General features: G+C 43.0%; 1 protein-coding gene across 1 annotated transcript; it reads right to left on the bottom strand.

The window, feature by feature from the left end:
• Positions 1–679: 679 nt before the first annotated feature.
• MRPS30 (mitochondrial ribosomal protein S30) lies at positions 680–7462 on the bottom strand. The gene is made up of 5 exons (XM_048504752.1): positions 6863–7462; positions 4553–4698; positions 2710–2815; positions 2232–2408; positions 680–1082 (listed from the first exon to the last, which is right to left on the bottom strand). Exons 1-5 carry the CDS (start codon positions 7434–7436, stop codon positions 820–822), a joined length of 1266 nt encoding a protein of 421 aa, XP_048360709.1. The 5' UTR covers positions 7437–7462; the 3' UTR covers positions 680–819.
• Positions 7463–18295: the final 10833 nt, after the last annotated feature.

The following is an 18295-nucleotide window of genomic DNA, read 5'->3' as shown; positions in this document are numbered from 1 at the left end:
TGCCTATTCCTCAGGGCAAAAACCAGCAGCCAACCACAAATCCCACAGGACATGGGATCTGCCTGCTTTCCTGAAACATGGATCAAGTGTCACATTGGGGAACTGTGTTCAGAAGAGCCACAGGTGGTATGTCATACAAGTTCCTAAGCTACTGAGTATCACAACTCAAAGAGAGAGAGAAAAGAATGACTGAATAGAACTATTAGAATTCCTCCCCCCCCCCCTTTTCTTTTTTTGGTTAAGAGGCCCGGATGCTCATGGACATCCTTTAGCTGCTCAAGTTGAGCCTTTAGTCGAACTGCCCCATTTGAATTCCTATTTATTTGCAATACAGTAATGCCTTTGAGACACCACAACCATCTTGGCAGGCAAGCTGAGTACACAAGCCTACTCAATTGCCACGTGTTTTTTTTAGAGAAAAATGGAGACAATTTAAAATGTATCATATCACAATATCTGTTTCTAAAGACCGAAAGACCACAATATGAAAGATCACATATGTTTAACAGCATCGTTCTCGACTTGAAAACTCAACATTAGCTGTGACTTTTATATGTGTAAAAAAATGCACACGTGTAAAAAAAGATCAAGTGTAGAAAGGCTGCAACTTGGAGTATGAAACAAGAGGCCTCTTGAATATGATGCCTTGTCAAGTATTATGTGGTCACAGTCTAATGAAAAACCACCCACACACAATATTTTTTCCACATTTCATTTAAACAGCAGATAGGTACATACAACAGATAGGTACATACAGACACACAATTCTGGCTATCAACAGCACAAAGTTCTTCAGTTCATTTCCAGCCTGAGTTACAATTATTTTGGCTTGTTTAGAAGAAACCTGACCAGCTGAAGTAGAACTTCATCATCAAACCCTTTTACATCATTGTCTTCTATTGCCTCATAGAGGGGCTTACTTTCAGTTCCCCAGCAAATATTTTTCCTTGGGTTATCTTTATCAGCCTCAACAGTTAAAGCCAAGGTATTCAATTGGTAGCAAAAGAAGGCAAAATATCTCCCATCAGTAATCACAGCCTGCGACACGAAGGGCCGGGTTACATCTGCCTCACTCCAGAAACCTGGGAGAGGAGGGGAAAAATACCAGTTAAACAAAAGGACTTTTCTAACAACAAAAGAATGCAAAAATCATGTAAACTCATTGTAAAGTGATGCAATTTGATTGCTGAGACTCTTCTGTCAGTCATTTAACTCACAAAAGGGAGGACAAGAGAAAAAGAGTTTGGATTTATATCCTGCTTCTTTCTCCTGTATGAGGAGTCTCAAAGGCTCACAAACTCCTTCTCCTCTTCTCGTAACACACACCTTGTGAGACAGATGAGGCTGAGAGAGATCTGAAGAACTGGGACTAGACCAAGGTCACTCAGCCGGCTTCACATGTAGCAGCAGGGAAATAAACCCAGTTCACCAGGTAAGAGTCAGCAGCTCATGTGGAGGAGTAGGAATCAAACCTGGTTCTCCAGATTAGAGTCCATCCCTCTGAACTCTGAATGAGCTTGTATTCACAAACTGAGCCATGTAAAAGCTTTGTGCCTGTTACACAGTACAGGTCCTGACTTGGGTGGCCCAGACTAGCCTGATATCCTCAGATCTTGGAAGCTAAGCGGGATTGGCCCAGGTTAATATTTGGATAGGATACAAAAAAGGAAACCCAAGGTAGCTACACAGAATCTGCCTTGAAAACCCTACAGGATTGTCAATTGGGACTTGTCTGCACTTTCCTCCACCACCACACTGCAGAGTGTAGCTGGCTACATTTTCCTCCAGTCGAGGTGAACTCCTCTCTCTCTTCTCTCTACCAGTTATGAATTGTCACTGAACTATTCAAGATGTCTGATCTCAATATGAGACACTGCAAAAAGAAAAACTTATACAGCATCCTGCAATTTGCAAGCTAACACCACAACAATTCTACCTTAAATGTCAATAGTACCTGGAGATCTGTGCTGCAGTTTCTAAGCCAGCAGCAGAACATACTGAGATCAGTAGTAGAGGATCTTAAAGGCCTGTATATGTACAACACTTTGGTTTTTCCAAACCCCAGCACTACGCTAATGATGTAATGTTACATTACTAGGTGACCATATAACTTCTAAAACTTGGATTTGAGAGACTGCCCACATTTAGCTTATTACCATTTTTTAATTAATGTAATTTATTAAAAGCATTCCAATAAAAGCGTAATACTCGCCAGTTACTAATTGCCTTACCCTGGTACATGGCTTGTGCTCCAGTCCACGCAAAAAGACTTGCAATTCCATTGGCACGATAAGGGACTTCAATCTGATCAGCAATACCTAATCTTATCAGTCTCTCTCTTTTCAGTCTTTCAGGAATCAAATGAAATTGTGTATGGCCATATTTGCAGGGATCTGCTAACTTCGAACCTAAATCCCCAAGGGGAAAAAAATGGATCCTTTTATACAGACAAGTTGAACACTCCGAAAAAGTACCAATCCCTGCAAAGATTTCTGAATGTCTTTCACTTCAAAATCCTCAGCAAGAATTATGCCAATAGTTAATAGTTGTTACTCAACGTAAAGAAATAGCGTACAGAATTCACAAATATAAAATTTAACATCAATCAATATTAAAGGTTATTTTTTTTTATAAAAGACAAAAATCAAATACATGTATGGATACCTAAAAAGGCATCTTAGCAGTAATGTTTTGATGTAGTGGCCTTACCTATAAATATTCTGTTGTCGTACTGCCTTTTGAACAATGGAAGTTTGTCAGGTAAAACACTTAAAACAGGAACTTCTCCAGGGGCCACGTAGTCCAGAGGGACAAACTTGGGAAGAGAGAAAGAAAATAACTTAGCAAACAAAAAATTATTCAAGCATAGTGTAACACTGACAATGTCTCCATGCTACAAAAACCATTCAAATACCTAATCTATATTATGTTTGCTTCTGTATAACTTTGCCCTAGTGTTCTTCCTCTACCCCTGCCCCTGGAGTGTGGGGATGAAAGAAATAAATATAATACACAGGTTTTCGTGCACACTAATATGACAGCTGCCAAGACAGCATGAGAGAATGCAAATGGTCTGTGCAGCCATCTCACCACAATCTTGCTGCAGCCTCAAAGAGTTCACCGTCTTGTTATAAGACAGAGAGACTGAGCCATACGAAAATATCTTTTAAGTACCTTAAAAGATTAATATCCTTTAAGTGCTTTCTGAGAAGCAGGGATTTAATTGAGGAGGTGCACTTAAATTAATTGACTTGGTTTCTGGACTGACTTTGTGAGGTTTTATTCTTTAGTGCCTTTTACTTAAACTGCTCATAGGAAAAGGCTGTTCTTATTTATAGCTGCTACATGTAGAAATTAGCTGGCTGTTGTGTGGGAAGAAGTTGCAGAAAGTGTTCTTCAGTGATACTCTGTAATATCACTGCCCTGTAAATCAGCTGCAAACATGGCTCAGGTTCTCATTTCACCAGGCCCTGTGCTTCACATGAATGCCCTGTGTTCTCAAAATCCCCAGTGTTTGCATACACAGGACTTTAGCACCATCACTGCTGGACTATGATGAGCACAACAATCAGGAGTGGCAGACAAGGGACTGTCTCTGTAGCCTGATGCAGGATTACTAATACAGTAAATAAGTAGGGGACCTGCATGAGAGGCATCTCGTTCCTCCTCCCCCACTACTTCCTCTTCCCGTTCCTGGCAAGCCCCCACAGCCTCTCCCCTTATCCTGCTTCCTTTTCTCCTTCCCACCCGCCAACCAATTTATCTATATATGACCCCACCATGCTTTCAGTTTCCCCCCTTCTCTCCTTGGCAGACTTTCCCTGGGAAAAGTTTGGCTGAGTTCTGCAGTGCTGGCCAAAAGTTGGGCCCAGTTGGATGGCAGTGAACATCCGACGATTTATGCAGAACACTTCATTTTCTCACTTCCCCCAATCCTCACCTTTCCCTACTTCCTCCACCTCCAACCCATCGACCAGTTTTTATAAAGGCATAATTTTACTTAGAGAACACTGTAGTGAAACAGTTCCTAGGTAACCTCTTCTACTGTGAGGACTACTAGAATGCAATTAAAATAAATTACATATTCCTGTGAACGACTACCCTTCTAACAGACTGCTTGCTATTGAGTTTACAAGATCAAACCAAATAGATGCTATCCACTGCTGTGGTTTTACATTCCCACTGCTGTTGGGTAATTCCACTGAAAATCTGTATTAGATAACCACCATGTTATTCAATTACTCCTGATGCAAACCTTTAGAAAATGACGCCCTTTACATATCTGAATAAGTCATTGTGCTGGAGACATTCTAATCTGGATCATGTGGATCAATGGATCACAAGAGAACCTGGGAGCACACTTTTCTGAGGACAGGTCATTCTGTGACACGCTTCAAAATTGAGCTCCAAATTATCTCAGCTCTCAAGAATTTTCAACGAAGAATATTTTACCTCAGTTAAATATATTGAATAGGTCAGTCATGTTGCACCCTGAATGGGTGCTACAAAATACAAGCTGAAATCAAAACCAAAAGATATTCAGTGTTCATACCTCTGAAAGCTGCTTTGGTATCCGAAGCTGACAGTGAGGTTTATCATCTATCTGAAATCTCATTGGATCAGTTCTGCCCCTCCGATGTCCACGAGGCACAACCACCTCACCACGCAGCCAATAGAAATTTACCTCTGATTTAAAATCTAAAACAATAAAAGTGTTGCCTGAAGTCAGAGCTATTCATCCCTGTTATCAAGACTTGGTCACAAATGAATTAACTTCATTTAGCCATAAAAAAAATATTTCAGGTATGCTTATGTTATATGCAACTCATTCAAAGGGCAAAGAGTCCCACCCAGATCTGGATAGGTATACACACAGAAAAATTAAAAGTGAGGTAATTTAAATGCAACGTCTGGAAATGTCATCTTTTTTCTTGTCTGATTCTCAGTTCCTAAAGTTTGTGGGCTTCCTCTTAAATAAGAGTCATGGCTACACAGCCTGGCCAGAAACTGGGCAACAAAGCATTATTAATTCTCAAAGGCTTGATGTTATGTTTGATTTAAATTCAAGGCCAACTTAATAGTGTCACTGAACTGAATTGTGAGTGACACAGTCTACACAGTAGATTAAATGGAGACATTGCTCAGGTTTGTTTCTGAACTGCCATCTATTATTTCTTACCGTGGTGCTCATTTACCAGCACATAATGAGCTACTGTCAAATTAACATAAACAAGTTTTAGGCTACTTAGTATAGTTTAACATAGATCAATGGGATAATTTTAACATTAAACATTAAGAACAGCAGGTCCAACAATGTTTAAGTAATAAGTCCCAGATCAAATTTCAATCACAGACTCATTCAGGTGGCAATCCAATGCACACTTATGTAGGATTAAGATCTACTAAACAAAGCAGAATTAACCTGTGAATTAGCACATTATCAAGATGGATCCTATGGACCAGTTCAGGTAGAGAGTATGCTCCTTCAAGCATACTCACTCTGGAGTAAATCCACAAGCATTTAAGAAATAACTGCGTCAGAACGTCAGAACAAAAACTATTATTTAAATGTTATTTTCACTTGGCTTCTTTTCCCAGTGGGGAACTTCAAAAGTGGCATACAATACTGTCCTTCTCTCCATTTCCTCTGCACAACTCTGTGAGATACATTAGACTGAGAAAGTGTTCCTAGAAGGGGGATTGGAGAGGAAAAAAATAGAAAATGTACCGTTGAAGGGTTTTACAGCTGGTGACTGGCAGAAAGGTGGTTATGGGTACTATAAAATAAATGCAACTGTGACTGTTTAAAGGCTGTAACTCCTACTAACTGCAGACAGATTATTAACTAGAGTCATGCTTCTTAAAAATACTTTTTGGAGCCTTGGTTGACTTAGTCACATGCACAGTCTGCAAAAGTGCATGTTAAATTAATTGAACACACACTGTTGTGGACTGGGCACCTGACGACGTCAACTACGGACCAAAAAAAGTATCTTTAAGAAGCAAGACTCTAGTTACTAATCTCTCTGCACTTAGAAGTTACAGCCTTTAAAAAAAATTAAAGCTGCATATAATAGTTTTCATGTCCACCTTTCTGTCAGTTGCCAGCTGTAAAAGCCTTCAACAATACATTGTCTAACTTTGTTCGCTTTCCAATCCCCCTTCTAGAAACACTTTCTGAGTCTAATGCAGTGATGGCGAACCTTTTCGAGACCGAGTGCCCAAACTGCAACCCAAAACCCACTTATTTATCGCAAAGTGCAAACACGATAATTTAACCTGAATACTGAGGTTTTAGTTAAGGAAAAATGATTGGCTCCGAGGCACGCATTACTCAGGAGTAAGCTTGGTGGTAGTCGGGGGCTTTGCTTTGAAGCAACCATGCAACGCTTTGAACAGGTGAATCACGACCCTAGGAGGGTTTACTCAGAAGCAAGCCCCCCCACGACAAACTCTGTGCATGCGTGCCCACAGAGAGGGTTCTGAGTGCCACCTCTGGCACCCGTGCCATAGGTTCGCCACCACTGGTCTAATGTATCTCACAGGGCGGTCGTGAAGAGGAAATGGAGGAGAGGAGAACAGTACTGTATGCAATTTTGAAGTTCCCTCACTGGGAAAAGAAGCCTTTAAAAATAGTTGCACTTATTTCATTGTACTTAACAGTCCGTCTCTTTGGACTTACGCCATCTTGTTATTAACTGGTTTTGTACTGCTTTTATCATTTTATATTTATGTATATATGTAAGCCACCTCGAGTCCCTTGGGAAATTGGGGGATATAAATGTAAAATATAAATAATTTAAAAGCCCCAGGGAGACGCGTGACTGCGCGGCCCCAAGCTTGACGTGGAGAAGTTACGCACCAGCGGATGAGGAAGCGAGGATGGGGTTGAGGTTGGCCAGGCGGGCGGTGAGGGCAGGCAGCAGGTGGGTGAGGAAGGGAGCCGGGCCCTGGTCGAAGGAGCGGAAGAGGAAGGGCTTCTTCTTGCGCTGGTAGAACCGCTCCTGGAGCAGCACGTCGCACACCACGGAGCGCAATTCGGCCACGTCCACGCCGCCGGCTTCGCCGTCAGGCGCAGCTGCCCCTTCCAGGGTCGGCAGCCCCGGCACGAAGACGGTCTTGGTGAAGTTCTGGTACCAGCGGTCGGCGTTGATAGCCGACGTCTGCGGGTAGACCACGTACTTGAGGCGCTGCCGCTTCGTGTACAGGCGCAGCTTCATCTCCACGGAGGGTGCCTCGTGGATGTCCTGGAACCACAGCTCCCGGCGCCGGAGTTTGGCCGCATGGCTCTTGGCCGTGAGAGAGGCTACCACGGGCGGGTACAGAGAGGGAGGCGGTGCCGGTTCGGCCGTCGCCTCCGTCGCCGAGGCCTCACTGTATAGACGCCGGCCGTTGCACAGCAACTGCCGGATTCTGCGCGCCGCCATTTTCCCCATCGGAAGTAACGGAACAGTTTCCGGTATCTCCGAGTATTGTGATTGGCCACGTATCCTCACGTGTGGCGGCCAGACTCGCTGGTCCCCTAAGGTTCTATAGGCAAGAAGCCGAGGAAAGGCTGGTGCTGCGCATGCGCGGGAGCGTTCTTTTTTGATCGCGCGCGCGTTTAAGTAAACCAGCTGGGTGGACGATTGCATTTATTTTGGAATAGGAGTTTTTGGAAATACTGTGTGCTAATTCTTGCTATTGCTTTTTTTAAAGGTTTCATAGATTGCATAATTGTAAATGTAATCTGTAGAATTAACTATACGTATGAAGGCTGCCTTTGTCTTATCTTGTGAATACATCATTATGTCTTTTCATTTTGTTTGGAGTCCAGTAGCATTTTAGAGACCAGCAAGATGACTTTTCCTCCTCTTAAGGTCACTAGTCTATATATATAAAAAGCTCACAGTGTTTTTGTTGATGATAGTATACCTCAGTAACTGCTGGGCCAATTCCTCTGAAAATTCCCAGCCAGTATAGTCAGCCAGGCGAGAGCGTTTTTAGATGTTCACATACCTGAAATTTCACACCTGGCCCAGGTAAAATGCCTTTTTCCTGGCGCTCCCTGGTAAAGGACATGCAGCTGCCTGTGTGTAACTGTCACCTTTAGAATGTTCGTGCTGCTTAGAATGTTTGCTCAGATGGCCAGATATGAGCAGTGAAAACAGTACATAGGCAGTAACTCGAGTGGAAGTGAAACACATACACACACACATACACACGAGGGAGAGGGGAGGGAGAAAAAGAAGAAGAAGAGTTTGGATTTATATCCCCCCTTTCTCTCCTGCAGGAGACTCAAAGGGGCTTACAATCTCCTTGCCCTTCCCCCCCTCACAACAAACCCTGTGAGGTAGGTGGGGCTGAGAGAGCTCCGAGAAGCTGTGGCTAGCCCAAGGTCACCCAGCTGGTATGCGTGGGAGCGTACAGGCTAAACTGAATTCCCCAGATAAGTCTCCGCAGCTCAGGCGGCAGAGCGGGGAATCAAACCTGGTTCCTCCAGATTAGATACACGAGCTCTTAACCTCCTATGCCACTGCCACTGAGAGGGAGGGGTGGCAATGCAAGGGAAGAGAGGGAGAGGAAAGGGAGGGAGGGGGAGGCATGCAAGGGAAGAGAAGTGAGAGAGGGGAGACAGTGAGGGTTGGCATGCAAGGGAGGGGAGGCAGGAGCCAGGCATCCTAGATTCCCTGAATACTGCGGTTACAGTTAAGAAAATCAGCCACGCATTATTCAGGAGTAAACTCGGTACAGCAACCGTGACATACTTTGAATGGCTGTGTCGCGCCCCTCAGAGGGTTTCCTCAGAAGCGACACCCATTGCCACCAACCAAACTTACTCCCAGGTAAAGGATGATGACCAGCCAGCCTAGATGTGTGGGAGGGGTGCCTTTCCATCGATCTTGAACAGTGGCAATAACACATTATCACTGGACATCACACAGTATCAGGCTGCATGTTTCCATGAGCACGTACTGCTGGCCTCTGCAATTGATTTCTGCTACTGTTCCTTTCCCATTTCACCACAATAAGCCACAGCAACACGTGGCCGGCCCATGCTAATTTTAAATAAGATCATTTAATTTAGAAGACAGACAAAAAGCAAAACAGACAATCCTTCAACAGGGACCGATAAAACAGAGGCTGTGCCTAATGAACAGGATAGTTCTGGTGAGGCAGATGAAATGTCAGGTTGTGTGTTAAATTGAAGCTCATGGGCAAGAGAATGCATTTCCTTGCATGATGTCTCCATTCTCAAGATGTCTTAATTTCTAGTCTGGGGAAAGTAGTGCTAATCTCTAGACATTACTAAAAACCCATTATCAAAGAGGTTGCAAAGAAATGCTTCAATGTAAGCTACAAAACAAAAATAAAGAGGGTTTACTCGTGTAGGTTTTCCCCCCTAATGTTGAATCCTGTGGCACTGTAAACACTGTTTTCCTACAGCACTGGAATGCCTGGTCACCCTAGCAAACCTATTGCGATAGATCCACCCGCATAAAAGGAATTACAACAGGATAACTGATATATGGACCTTACTGCCTTGAAAAGTAGTGCTGGCCACTGGTTTAGATGGATTTAAAAGGATGTACAGATTTATGGAAGATTATGATGCCACTGATTATCAGTTATGGCTGCTGAATGGGGTTTCACAGGCCAAGTGCCCCTGATAGTCAAATTCTTAGGATGAGGTGAGGACTATTGTTTGTAGACCCTTCTTGTGTGTGCTTCTCTTTGACATTTTACTGGTTTGGAAACAGTATGTGTGGCTGAATGGTCCATAGTTACTCTTACATTCTTATGTATTTGTTTAAAGTCATTTTGGCCTTTTGTTTTTGCAAAACCAGATACCTGGAAACAAATTAGCATCATTATGTTGTTTCTCCTAATTTAAGCATGCACAGGATGGAGTGTGCACTGTAACAGCTCAGTGCCATTTGGGTCAAGGAAACATGGCAAAATATGAATTGAATCCAACCAAATATTCAAATGAAAAAGGAAAGAACACCTAAATGCCTATGCTAGAAATCATGTAAGGAAATGGTGGGGTAGGTGGGAAGGATATTGGGGGTGCGGGGGTGCCATCAGCAATGGTATGATATCACACCTCTGGTAAAACGACAGATTACTGACAATTCCTGGAGAGGACTGAAGTAACTTCTGGTTTTATCTGGACATAATGACACATCATCAGCCCAATGGCCATTTTTTGGTTTATTTTTGTTGCAAAGTCAAGTAGGGTCTAAGCTAAACAAGCTTCCCTCCTGTCCAGAGGACACCTTGTATTTTCAACAGTTATTGCTGGATAAAACCCATTAAGTAAATCAAAGCTGCCTGGTAGAGGCAGAAGTAAACTGAGATTTGTACTCAGACAGTCTATCAAATTACTTTCAGGTATTTGATGGATATAGATCACTCCCAAAGTTATCTGATGAGGTTAGAGGTTATTTTATTCTGTCATAGGCTGGACCTGTAAAAATATAGGGGGACAAAGCACACATAATAGCAGATAAACAAAGCATTTTAGATGGAACCAAATTGTCAGTGACCTGAAAAAGTCCATTTATATTGCTGGCCGAGGGGCATTTTAGTCTTCTCAGTTTGTCATGTTTTCAAATTAAATTGAAGCACATTATATGACACATCAAACACCAGGCAGTAAGGTAATGTGGAATCGGTTGTATTTCCTCTCAGAAGGAGAAATTCCTTTATTTTTGTTGCAACAGCCTATTGGTTTCCTGGAACACTAAGCAGGGTCTAAGTTAAACAAAGCTGCCCTCTTGTCAAGAGCACAAGCTCAAGAAGTTACTTTGTCAGATGAAACCCATGTGGAAAACCCCCCTCAGTTTTCATACACTTGTCTTAACGTATTTCACAGTATAGCATATGTGAGGCAAGCAGTATTCCGATAATGCATATAATTCAAAGCTAACCAAAATAAATATATCCAGCATTATGAAGAGACCAAGCATCACTGAGCCAAGCAAACTACATTGTTCTGCTTGAAAGCAAGATCCTTGAAATCAAAGAGGTTGCCTATCAAACAAATATGTTTCATATGAGGATGTTGCATTCCAAACCAGATTTTAGCTGCCTGCGGTTCAAATTTGCTGAACTAGCAAACAAATCCTTAACATGATGTGTACTTCCTGCTGCTCCACACATCAGTATCACAAAGTATAATATTACTATGATGTTCCAGATATACCAACACCGCTGGTCAGAACTGAAGGAACAATATGATTGGCTGGTAAAAGACCGCAGTTTGAAGCCACTAATCCCCCCCAGATATTCAGATTATGTTTGGGAGTCTCTGTTCCAGATTGTTGCCAATCATTTCTAAAACTAAGTCACAGAAGGCGGTGCCAGGGAAATTTTGGTGGATCACTTTGCCTGCAGTTTATACCACAAGTCCCGCATTCTATCATCTTCCTTAAATGTCTGGGAAAGATCACAAGGAGATTTGGTTTTGTGGCATCCATATGTTGGTGATATCTAGTGGTCTCTTGTTTTTCAATCTAATTCTGTGGAGTCGGTAGAAAAGATTAACTAATGCTAAGAGCAGCGGTGTTCACTTTTTCAGACCTGGGATTCAATGAGCCCGGCCCCTGCTAAGCTGCGAATCTGTGACAGGAAGTCATGTGACATCATGGTCATGTAGCAGAAAGAAAGGGAGACAGAGGCCCCTTTTGCACGTGCAATTTAATCCACTTTCAATGCACTTTGCAGCTGTGTGGGATAGCAAAATCTACTTGCAAATAGTTGTGAAAGTAGGTTGAAGGTGCATTATTCTGCATGTGCAGCTTCAAAGAGCACTGAAAGCAGTTTGAAAGTGCATTATTCTGCATATGCGGAATGAGCCATGATCTCACTGATGTCAAGGCCCATGGTAAGCAGAATAGAAGAGCTGGAGACACAAGCTGAGCATTAGCTCAATAGTGAAAAACAAGCCAAGAGTCAGAGCTGTGGAGGAATCTTCAGCAGTAAATGACCTCAACTCACTGTCATGGTGCTGTTGTCAACATGCATGCAAAAAAAGACAGGAAGCATAGCATCTTTGTTCTCTACATGTCATATCTTCTAAAATGCAGCCAAAAATGGCTGATGTAAAAGGGCTTATGACCAGCAGGAAGGACTCTGGCTGTGAACTACCTGAAGGTCCCAACCTATGCCTGAAGATTTGGAAGTTGTAAAGCAATGACTGGGAGCAAACATAGGCAGTACACCCTGCACCCCTAATCTGAATAGCCCAGACTAGCCTAATCTTGTTGGAGTTCAGAAGGTAAGCAGGATCAGCCCTGGCTGGTGTTTGGATGGGAGACCTCCAAGGAATACTGGAAGTGTGACACAGAGGAAGACAATGGCGAAACCACCTCTGAACGTCTCCTGCCTTGAAAACCCCACCGGGGTCACCAAAAATCAGATATGACTTGATGGCAAAAAAAAGAGGGGGTGTCCTAAATGTTAATGGGGAATTGCCATAATGAACACATCTTTTGTACTGACTAAACTGGATCCAAATTTATTTTCAGGCACAGAGGCAAGGGCTGGCTTTGATTGTCATACCCCAAGAAGGGTCCAGAGTTCTTGAAGGACTGCATCTGGCCATATCAACCAGCTTGATATTTCAGTTGGCCCTGAAATCACTGTCTTTCTTTGAAAACCTGCTCTTTAAATGTTAGATTTGTGGGAATCTTGTAAGAACGCCTTCTTGGCTTCTGTCTCTAGATTACAGAATTCCTTCCTCCAAGATATACCTATATGCTCTTGTAGGATTTCCAAAGCGATGCTTATTCCATATGATCTTGGATTATTGTTACTGTTTTAATTATTCTCTCTGGGGTTTAAACCTAACTGCTGTATAGTTCTGTGAAATTTGTTGATGTTACTAATTTGATTGTACTTTCTGCTTTTTATCATTTGCCACTTTTGGGTGGAAAATTTGAGATAGGTTTTTAAAAACAGAAATGAAGTCGAATATCTTCTACATTGGCAAAATGAGGAAAATGGTTCCCTTTCATAAGAATAAATTTGGTCTAGAGACTGTCAACTACTGATCCCTCCACCAACACAAATATTTGTTCCATTTTGTAATACTAGACACTCCTAGGAGCAGCAGTGGCGTAGGAGGTTAAGAGCTCATGTATCTAATCTGGAGGAACCGGGTTTGATTCCCCGCTCTGCCACCTGAGCTGTGGAGGCTTATCTGGGGAATTCAGATTAGCCTGTACACTCCCACACACGCCAGCTGGGTGGCCTTGGGCTAGTCACAGCTTCTCGGAGCTCTCTCAGCCCCACCTACCTCACAGAGTGTTTGTTGTGAGGGGGGGAAGGGCAAGGAGATTGTAAGCCCCTTTGAGTCTCCCGCAGGAGATAAAAGGGGGATAGATAACCAAACTTCTTCTTTTAACTCCTCCTCTTCTTCTTCTTCTTCTTCTTCTTCTTCTTCTTCTTCTTCTTCTTCTTCTTCTTCTTCTTCTTCTTCTTCTTCTTCTTCACCTCATTGCTTAAATTTAGTCCATTGTGTGGACTAAATGTTCCAGGTTCAGTTCAACATGTATGCATTTGAATGTGAGTAAAATCACCTTGAGCAATAAATTAGCGGTGACAGAGGAAAAAGAAGCAAGTTGGAATAATTAAAATTAATTTTGGTGTCACTAAAATAGTATGGTAATACTCATGTTATAGGCAAATGACAATAGGGAGGGGGAGAATTCTCACTTTTCTAAGATCAAATTATGTTGAATTAGCATCTCACAGAGCTGCTCTGTCTGTGGAAGTCTTCGTTTTCTGTCTCCTGACATCCAAAACAAACTATTTATTTCTTGTGTGGACTGTGGACTGAGAAATAATGCCAACCTTCTGGCTGCAAGAAACAGAGGATTCTTTTCTCTGCAGTCCAAGAGTGAGGCTGTGAGCAACCAATCCGTTAGAGCAGATTGAAAGATCAGTTCTCACTGTTGGATGGCTGGTGCTCTAAAAAGCAACAGATCCCAGCAGCCCCAAGCATAAAACTACTGTTGTGAATACAGCCAGAATCAGAAGCAGATGAGGGGAAAAAATAGGGAAGATATTTCTACCAAGATGTGCTTGAACCGCTGCTAGGATGCTTTCTTCCAAATAAAATGTTCAGATCTGAGGCACTAGATGTCACCCTGTAACTACTAAAAAAGTTTGTGTGGTGCAGTTTATGGACAGTTCAAGAACATCACTAGTTTATTCTATGATATATTAAATTGTAACTCCAGAGGGCAAGCCAACATAGTTAAGCACCGCTATGTCCCTTTGCAATAATTCTTAGCATTGACTGAAAATTTGTCTCTGTTTTGCAGTTTGTGTGAATGTGCTCAGGAGTCATTTTTCATGAAAAAAAATATGTATCTATTGGCTTAATTCTGTGTTTAGAGTTGCAGAATTTGCAGTGTTCTCTGTCATTTTTTTAGTCAGAGCCTAACAAAGAGGAAGCAGAGTAAGGCCTTTTTCACGTCTCCTTGTATCTCAGAATGATATTCCTGTCAAGTGTGCTGCTACGTCTCTGTCAGATATGAATGTTCAATGAAATGCACTAACTGTAGGGGGCTTTTAATAGAAAAAGATAAATTTTTCTATCAGCTAAGCTGTCAATATGCAGTGCTAGCAAGGTGAAATATCCATATGTAGCTCAAGCCTGCCTGGCACATTACATTCCTTGCACAGTTTGTCAACAATAGTTCATGCATGCACATTGTTCAGCTGTAATGGCAGGGGCTGTGGCTCAGGGGTAGAGCATTGACTTGGTCCCAGGTTCAATCCTCGGCATTTCCAGTTAAAAGGACCAGGTAGGAGGTGATGTGAAAGACTTTTGCCTGTGATCCTTGGAGTGCCACCATTAGTCTAAGTAGACAATAGCGATCTCAATGGATCAAGGGTCTGGCTCATTATACGAGAAAACTGTGCAGGGCCAGTTTCACTGGTCCTTGGGCAGAGAATTATGGGGCGGGGGGAGCTCCTCATGCAATTATGGCCCCACTCACACCTCCCTGCCCATCTGGCTGTGTTCTTCTCTCACACTTCGTAGTCATCTGTCCTTCCCCCACTTTCCTGCTCATTTCCAGTTCTTCCAATGTTTGCCCACCTTTTCCTGACAATGCTGCGCAGTGCATACAGCTGGGAGCGTCAGTAGTGGGAGGCTCACAACAAGCAAATAGACAGCAGGGGAGGGAAGTGGGTTGGGGGATGGCAGCCGTGGGTCCCACCAGAAGCCTTGGGTCTTGGAATTTGCCCCACCATGTGGTATACTGCTGCTAGCCCTGATACTGTACAACAAATGACCACTTAGCACGCATCACTTGTACTGTTAAATACTAATCTAGCATGGCCCTAAATCTATCTCATGCAGTCTCCTAGCTACACCGCGACTGTTGTGAATAAGGTTTGGCAGCAGGGCTACTTACTTCAGATCATCTGTCCTTTGGATGGTGAGGAGCCATTATTTAAAATAATAAATGCCTAAAATGTCACAGTCTTTCATTCGAAGTGAACGGATAATGTACGTTAATGCTTACTTTCAAATTATACCATCCATCTTCCATTTCTGTGTGAGTCTCATATTTTGAATCTGATACGTTTGCAACTGGCCAAGAATAAATTGCTTCTAACTCGATTTTTGACTCAGCCAAGATTTTTTAATATATGATATAATAATAGCTCGAGCTTAAAAAAAAAAACTGGTCTGCAGGATCACTACATGAGCAACCCCAAATAGGGCTACCAATGTTATTAATTGAGGAAGACTCCCTGGAGTGTGATCTTAGGAGTGGTGCTTTTGTCAATGACATTTTTCTTTCTTTATAGTTTTGGACTATAGAGTAAAACAAGATCTTCATTCAGTAAACTTGACTTCTGAGTCCTTATGGATTGCAAAAGGAGTTAATTTATGTTTGTTCGATCAGGAACTCCTTTGTTTCAATCCTGTTTTCTACTGGTAGAACTTGCTTATTTTCAGCCTCATCTGAAGGGGGAGCTGAATTCGATGGTGGGAGCGGCGCAGGGCTGCGCTTGCCCCAGCAGAGGGGCACATCTGCCAGTGGGCTGCCATGGCAACCCTCCTCAGTGGTGGGACACAGTGCCGTTCACTGCCCTAGCATTCCTTTGCCCTCGCTGGTGTATCAGGGATGGTCCAGGAGTGTGGCCAAGGCGGGGAACTAATGTTAGTTGCTTTCCTCCTGGCTATTGCACTGGTGGGTGGGGCTTTGGACTTATACCACCAAAAAGGTGGCATACATCCATTAAAACCCAGCAACAGGAAGGCCTTTTTTGCATTTTCAGCTCTCCAAGCTGCCAGGAAGCCTCCTTGGGGGCGGCGGAGCAAGGCGGCTGTGGTGCTGTGGCCAGACGGGCCTGTTAGATGGGGCTGCCCATTTAGTCAATGTTTATGCTCCCTCCTTCCAAGGAATTCACCTCTACTTGTTTAGCAACCACTTGTACCGGCACTTCTAGCAGAAGGAAGGGAGTGGGGAATTCAAGAAATCATCCATTCTGCAGTCTCCCCTATTTTCCCCCATGCTGTTCCCTGGAATCCTAGGTTAGGTATAGTGGGCAGTATGCCTCCTGTAGGTTGTGGGAGGAAAGACCTGGGCTGAAAACGACAAACAGTTATGTATGATGCCTCATCCTCCTGAAAACCTGTACGTGATGTGTGTTTGGTAAAAAGACCATGGTGAGTACCATGACCAGAGCATGACCAATGCATTTCCATCACATTTGGGTTTTCATGCATTACCGTACCTCATTTCCTTCCATCATCCTACCTTGAATGCTCCCAGGAGCATAATTTTGGGTGACACATCAGGCTGTTACAAGGGAAGGAAGGAAAGTTTGTTTCTGTGAGGACTACTCTAGTCATGCTTCAGAGGATTTTGGCCTGTCATAAGCATAACAAAGTTTTGTCCACAAAAGTGGACAAAGCTCCATATAGCTACAAGTATAAGAAATGGTTGCCATATGTGACTTGGTGGCCAAACCACGGCCATATCAACCCATGGCCAGACTCCTAGGCTTTCAGATACTTCAGGCCCTCTCCAGCACTTCAGTCTTTCACCCCACTACAAGTGATAGCTGAACCCTGGTAAGTAGGTACTAGACCGCAGTACATTGCCCTATATCCATTTTGAGGGTCTCCTGAATAATTTTACCCACTTGTATGCAATCCAGGTCAGAACTAGACTAGACTATATTGCCCATGGAGGTATAATAAGGGAGGAGGCAGCATGACGTCACAACCCTGATTCTAGTGTGCTATTGGCCTGGTCTCCCACTCCCCCCCTCCACACTGACTCAAAACAAGCTGTCGCTAACTGCAAGTGTGCCTTGCAACTTGCTCTCAACCATCTCGCACACCCGCTCAGTCCACCTGTCAATGACCAAAGCTCTAGTATGTTGGTAACAGTGCCTCAGCAAAAATGAATAATTAAATACAAATTGACGGACACCTAGTCCATGCAGAGCCCCTAGGCTTCAGCCTAGTCAGTCTTATGGATAATACTGCATCTTATGGGCACATTGACAATAAATATCATTGACACACACACACACACGCAGGCGTATAAGTCGCGTCGCGATAAAAGGCGTCGCGTCGCGTAAGGTCAAGATATCGCGTGAAAAGCATAGTTTGTAAATGGGCTAGCTGACTAGCTAATCCACTGAGCATTTTTGAGCTTTTATTACAGTTGTTTTGAACGTATTATTTGTGTTTGGGCTCTGTGTTGAAAGATACTTTCCCATTTGGGGACACATTTCTAAACATCAACAGTGAAATAACAGGTAAAACCGCTATTAAAATGCCATGGCACTCAACACCTTTTCTGGTGTCTGCCAAGTGGGGACAAGTATGGCTTTTGCCCTGCAAGGCTTCTGATTGGCTATTGAAGATTTTATTGTCTGCAGATTTTTTAAAATGTTGCTTTGGCAGTATCTGTCACCACAGCACAAGAATATGTACTGAGTTACTGCAGTTCAACTGTGACAATCATTTTGTGGCTAAGTCCACCTCTTGTAGCAGCCATTATGTGGTAGCCATTTTGTTGCTGTACCCACCATGCTGTGTCAGAATTCCAAATGTGCTTTCAGGCTCTGAAAGGCTGGGTACTCCTGACTTTTTAGCCATAGTTTTTCAAACCCCTAATATAAATGAGACTTCATATTAATCTCTTAGCACAGCTGGATTTGTTTTATCATCAATCAAGACCCATTGACCCTACTCTAGTCATGTACAGAACAGTAAGGAGAGTTACTCTAGTCTAAGGCCATTGAAATGAATGAGTTTAGATTGGAGTAA

This window comes from Sphaerodactylus townsendi, linkage group LG07 (genome assembly GCF_021028975.2).
Source record: "Sphaerodactylus townsendi isolate TG3544 linkage group LG07, MPM_Stown_v2.3, whole genome shotgun sequence".
Classification (NCBI taxonomy): domain Eukaryota; kingdom Metazoa; phylum Chordata; class Lepidosauria; order Squamata; family Sphaerodactylidae; genus Sphaerodactylus; species Sphaerodactylus townsendi.
This window is presented reverse-complemented; position numbering and strand designations above follow the sequence as displayed.

Excerpts from the sequence above, each read along its gene's own strand:
- MRPS30 (XM_048504752.1), bottom strand. The coding sequence starts at position 7,436 with ATGGGGAAAATGGCGGCGCGCAGAATCCGGCAGTTGCTGTGCAACGGC. Across the intron at positions 2,409-2,709 it reads CGACAACAGAATATTTATAG|GTTCGAAGTTAGCAGATCCC; the intron begins GTAAGGCCACTA and ends TTGGGGATTTAG. Across the intron at positions 1,083-2,231 it reads AGCACAAGCCATGTACCAGG|GTTTCTGGAGTGAGGCAGAT; the intron begins GTAAGGCAATTA and ends CTCCTCTCCCAG.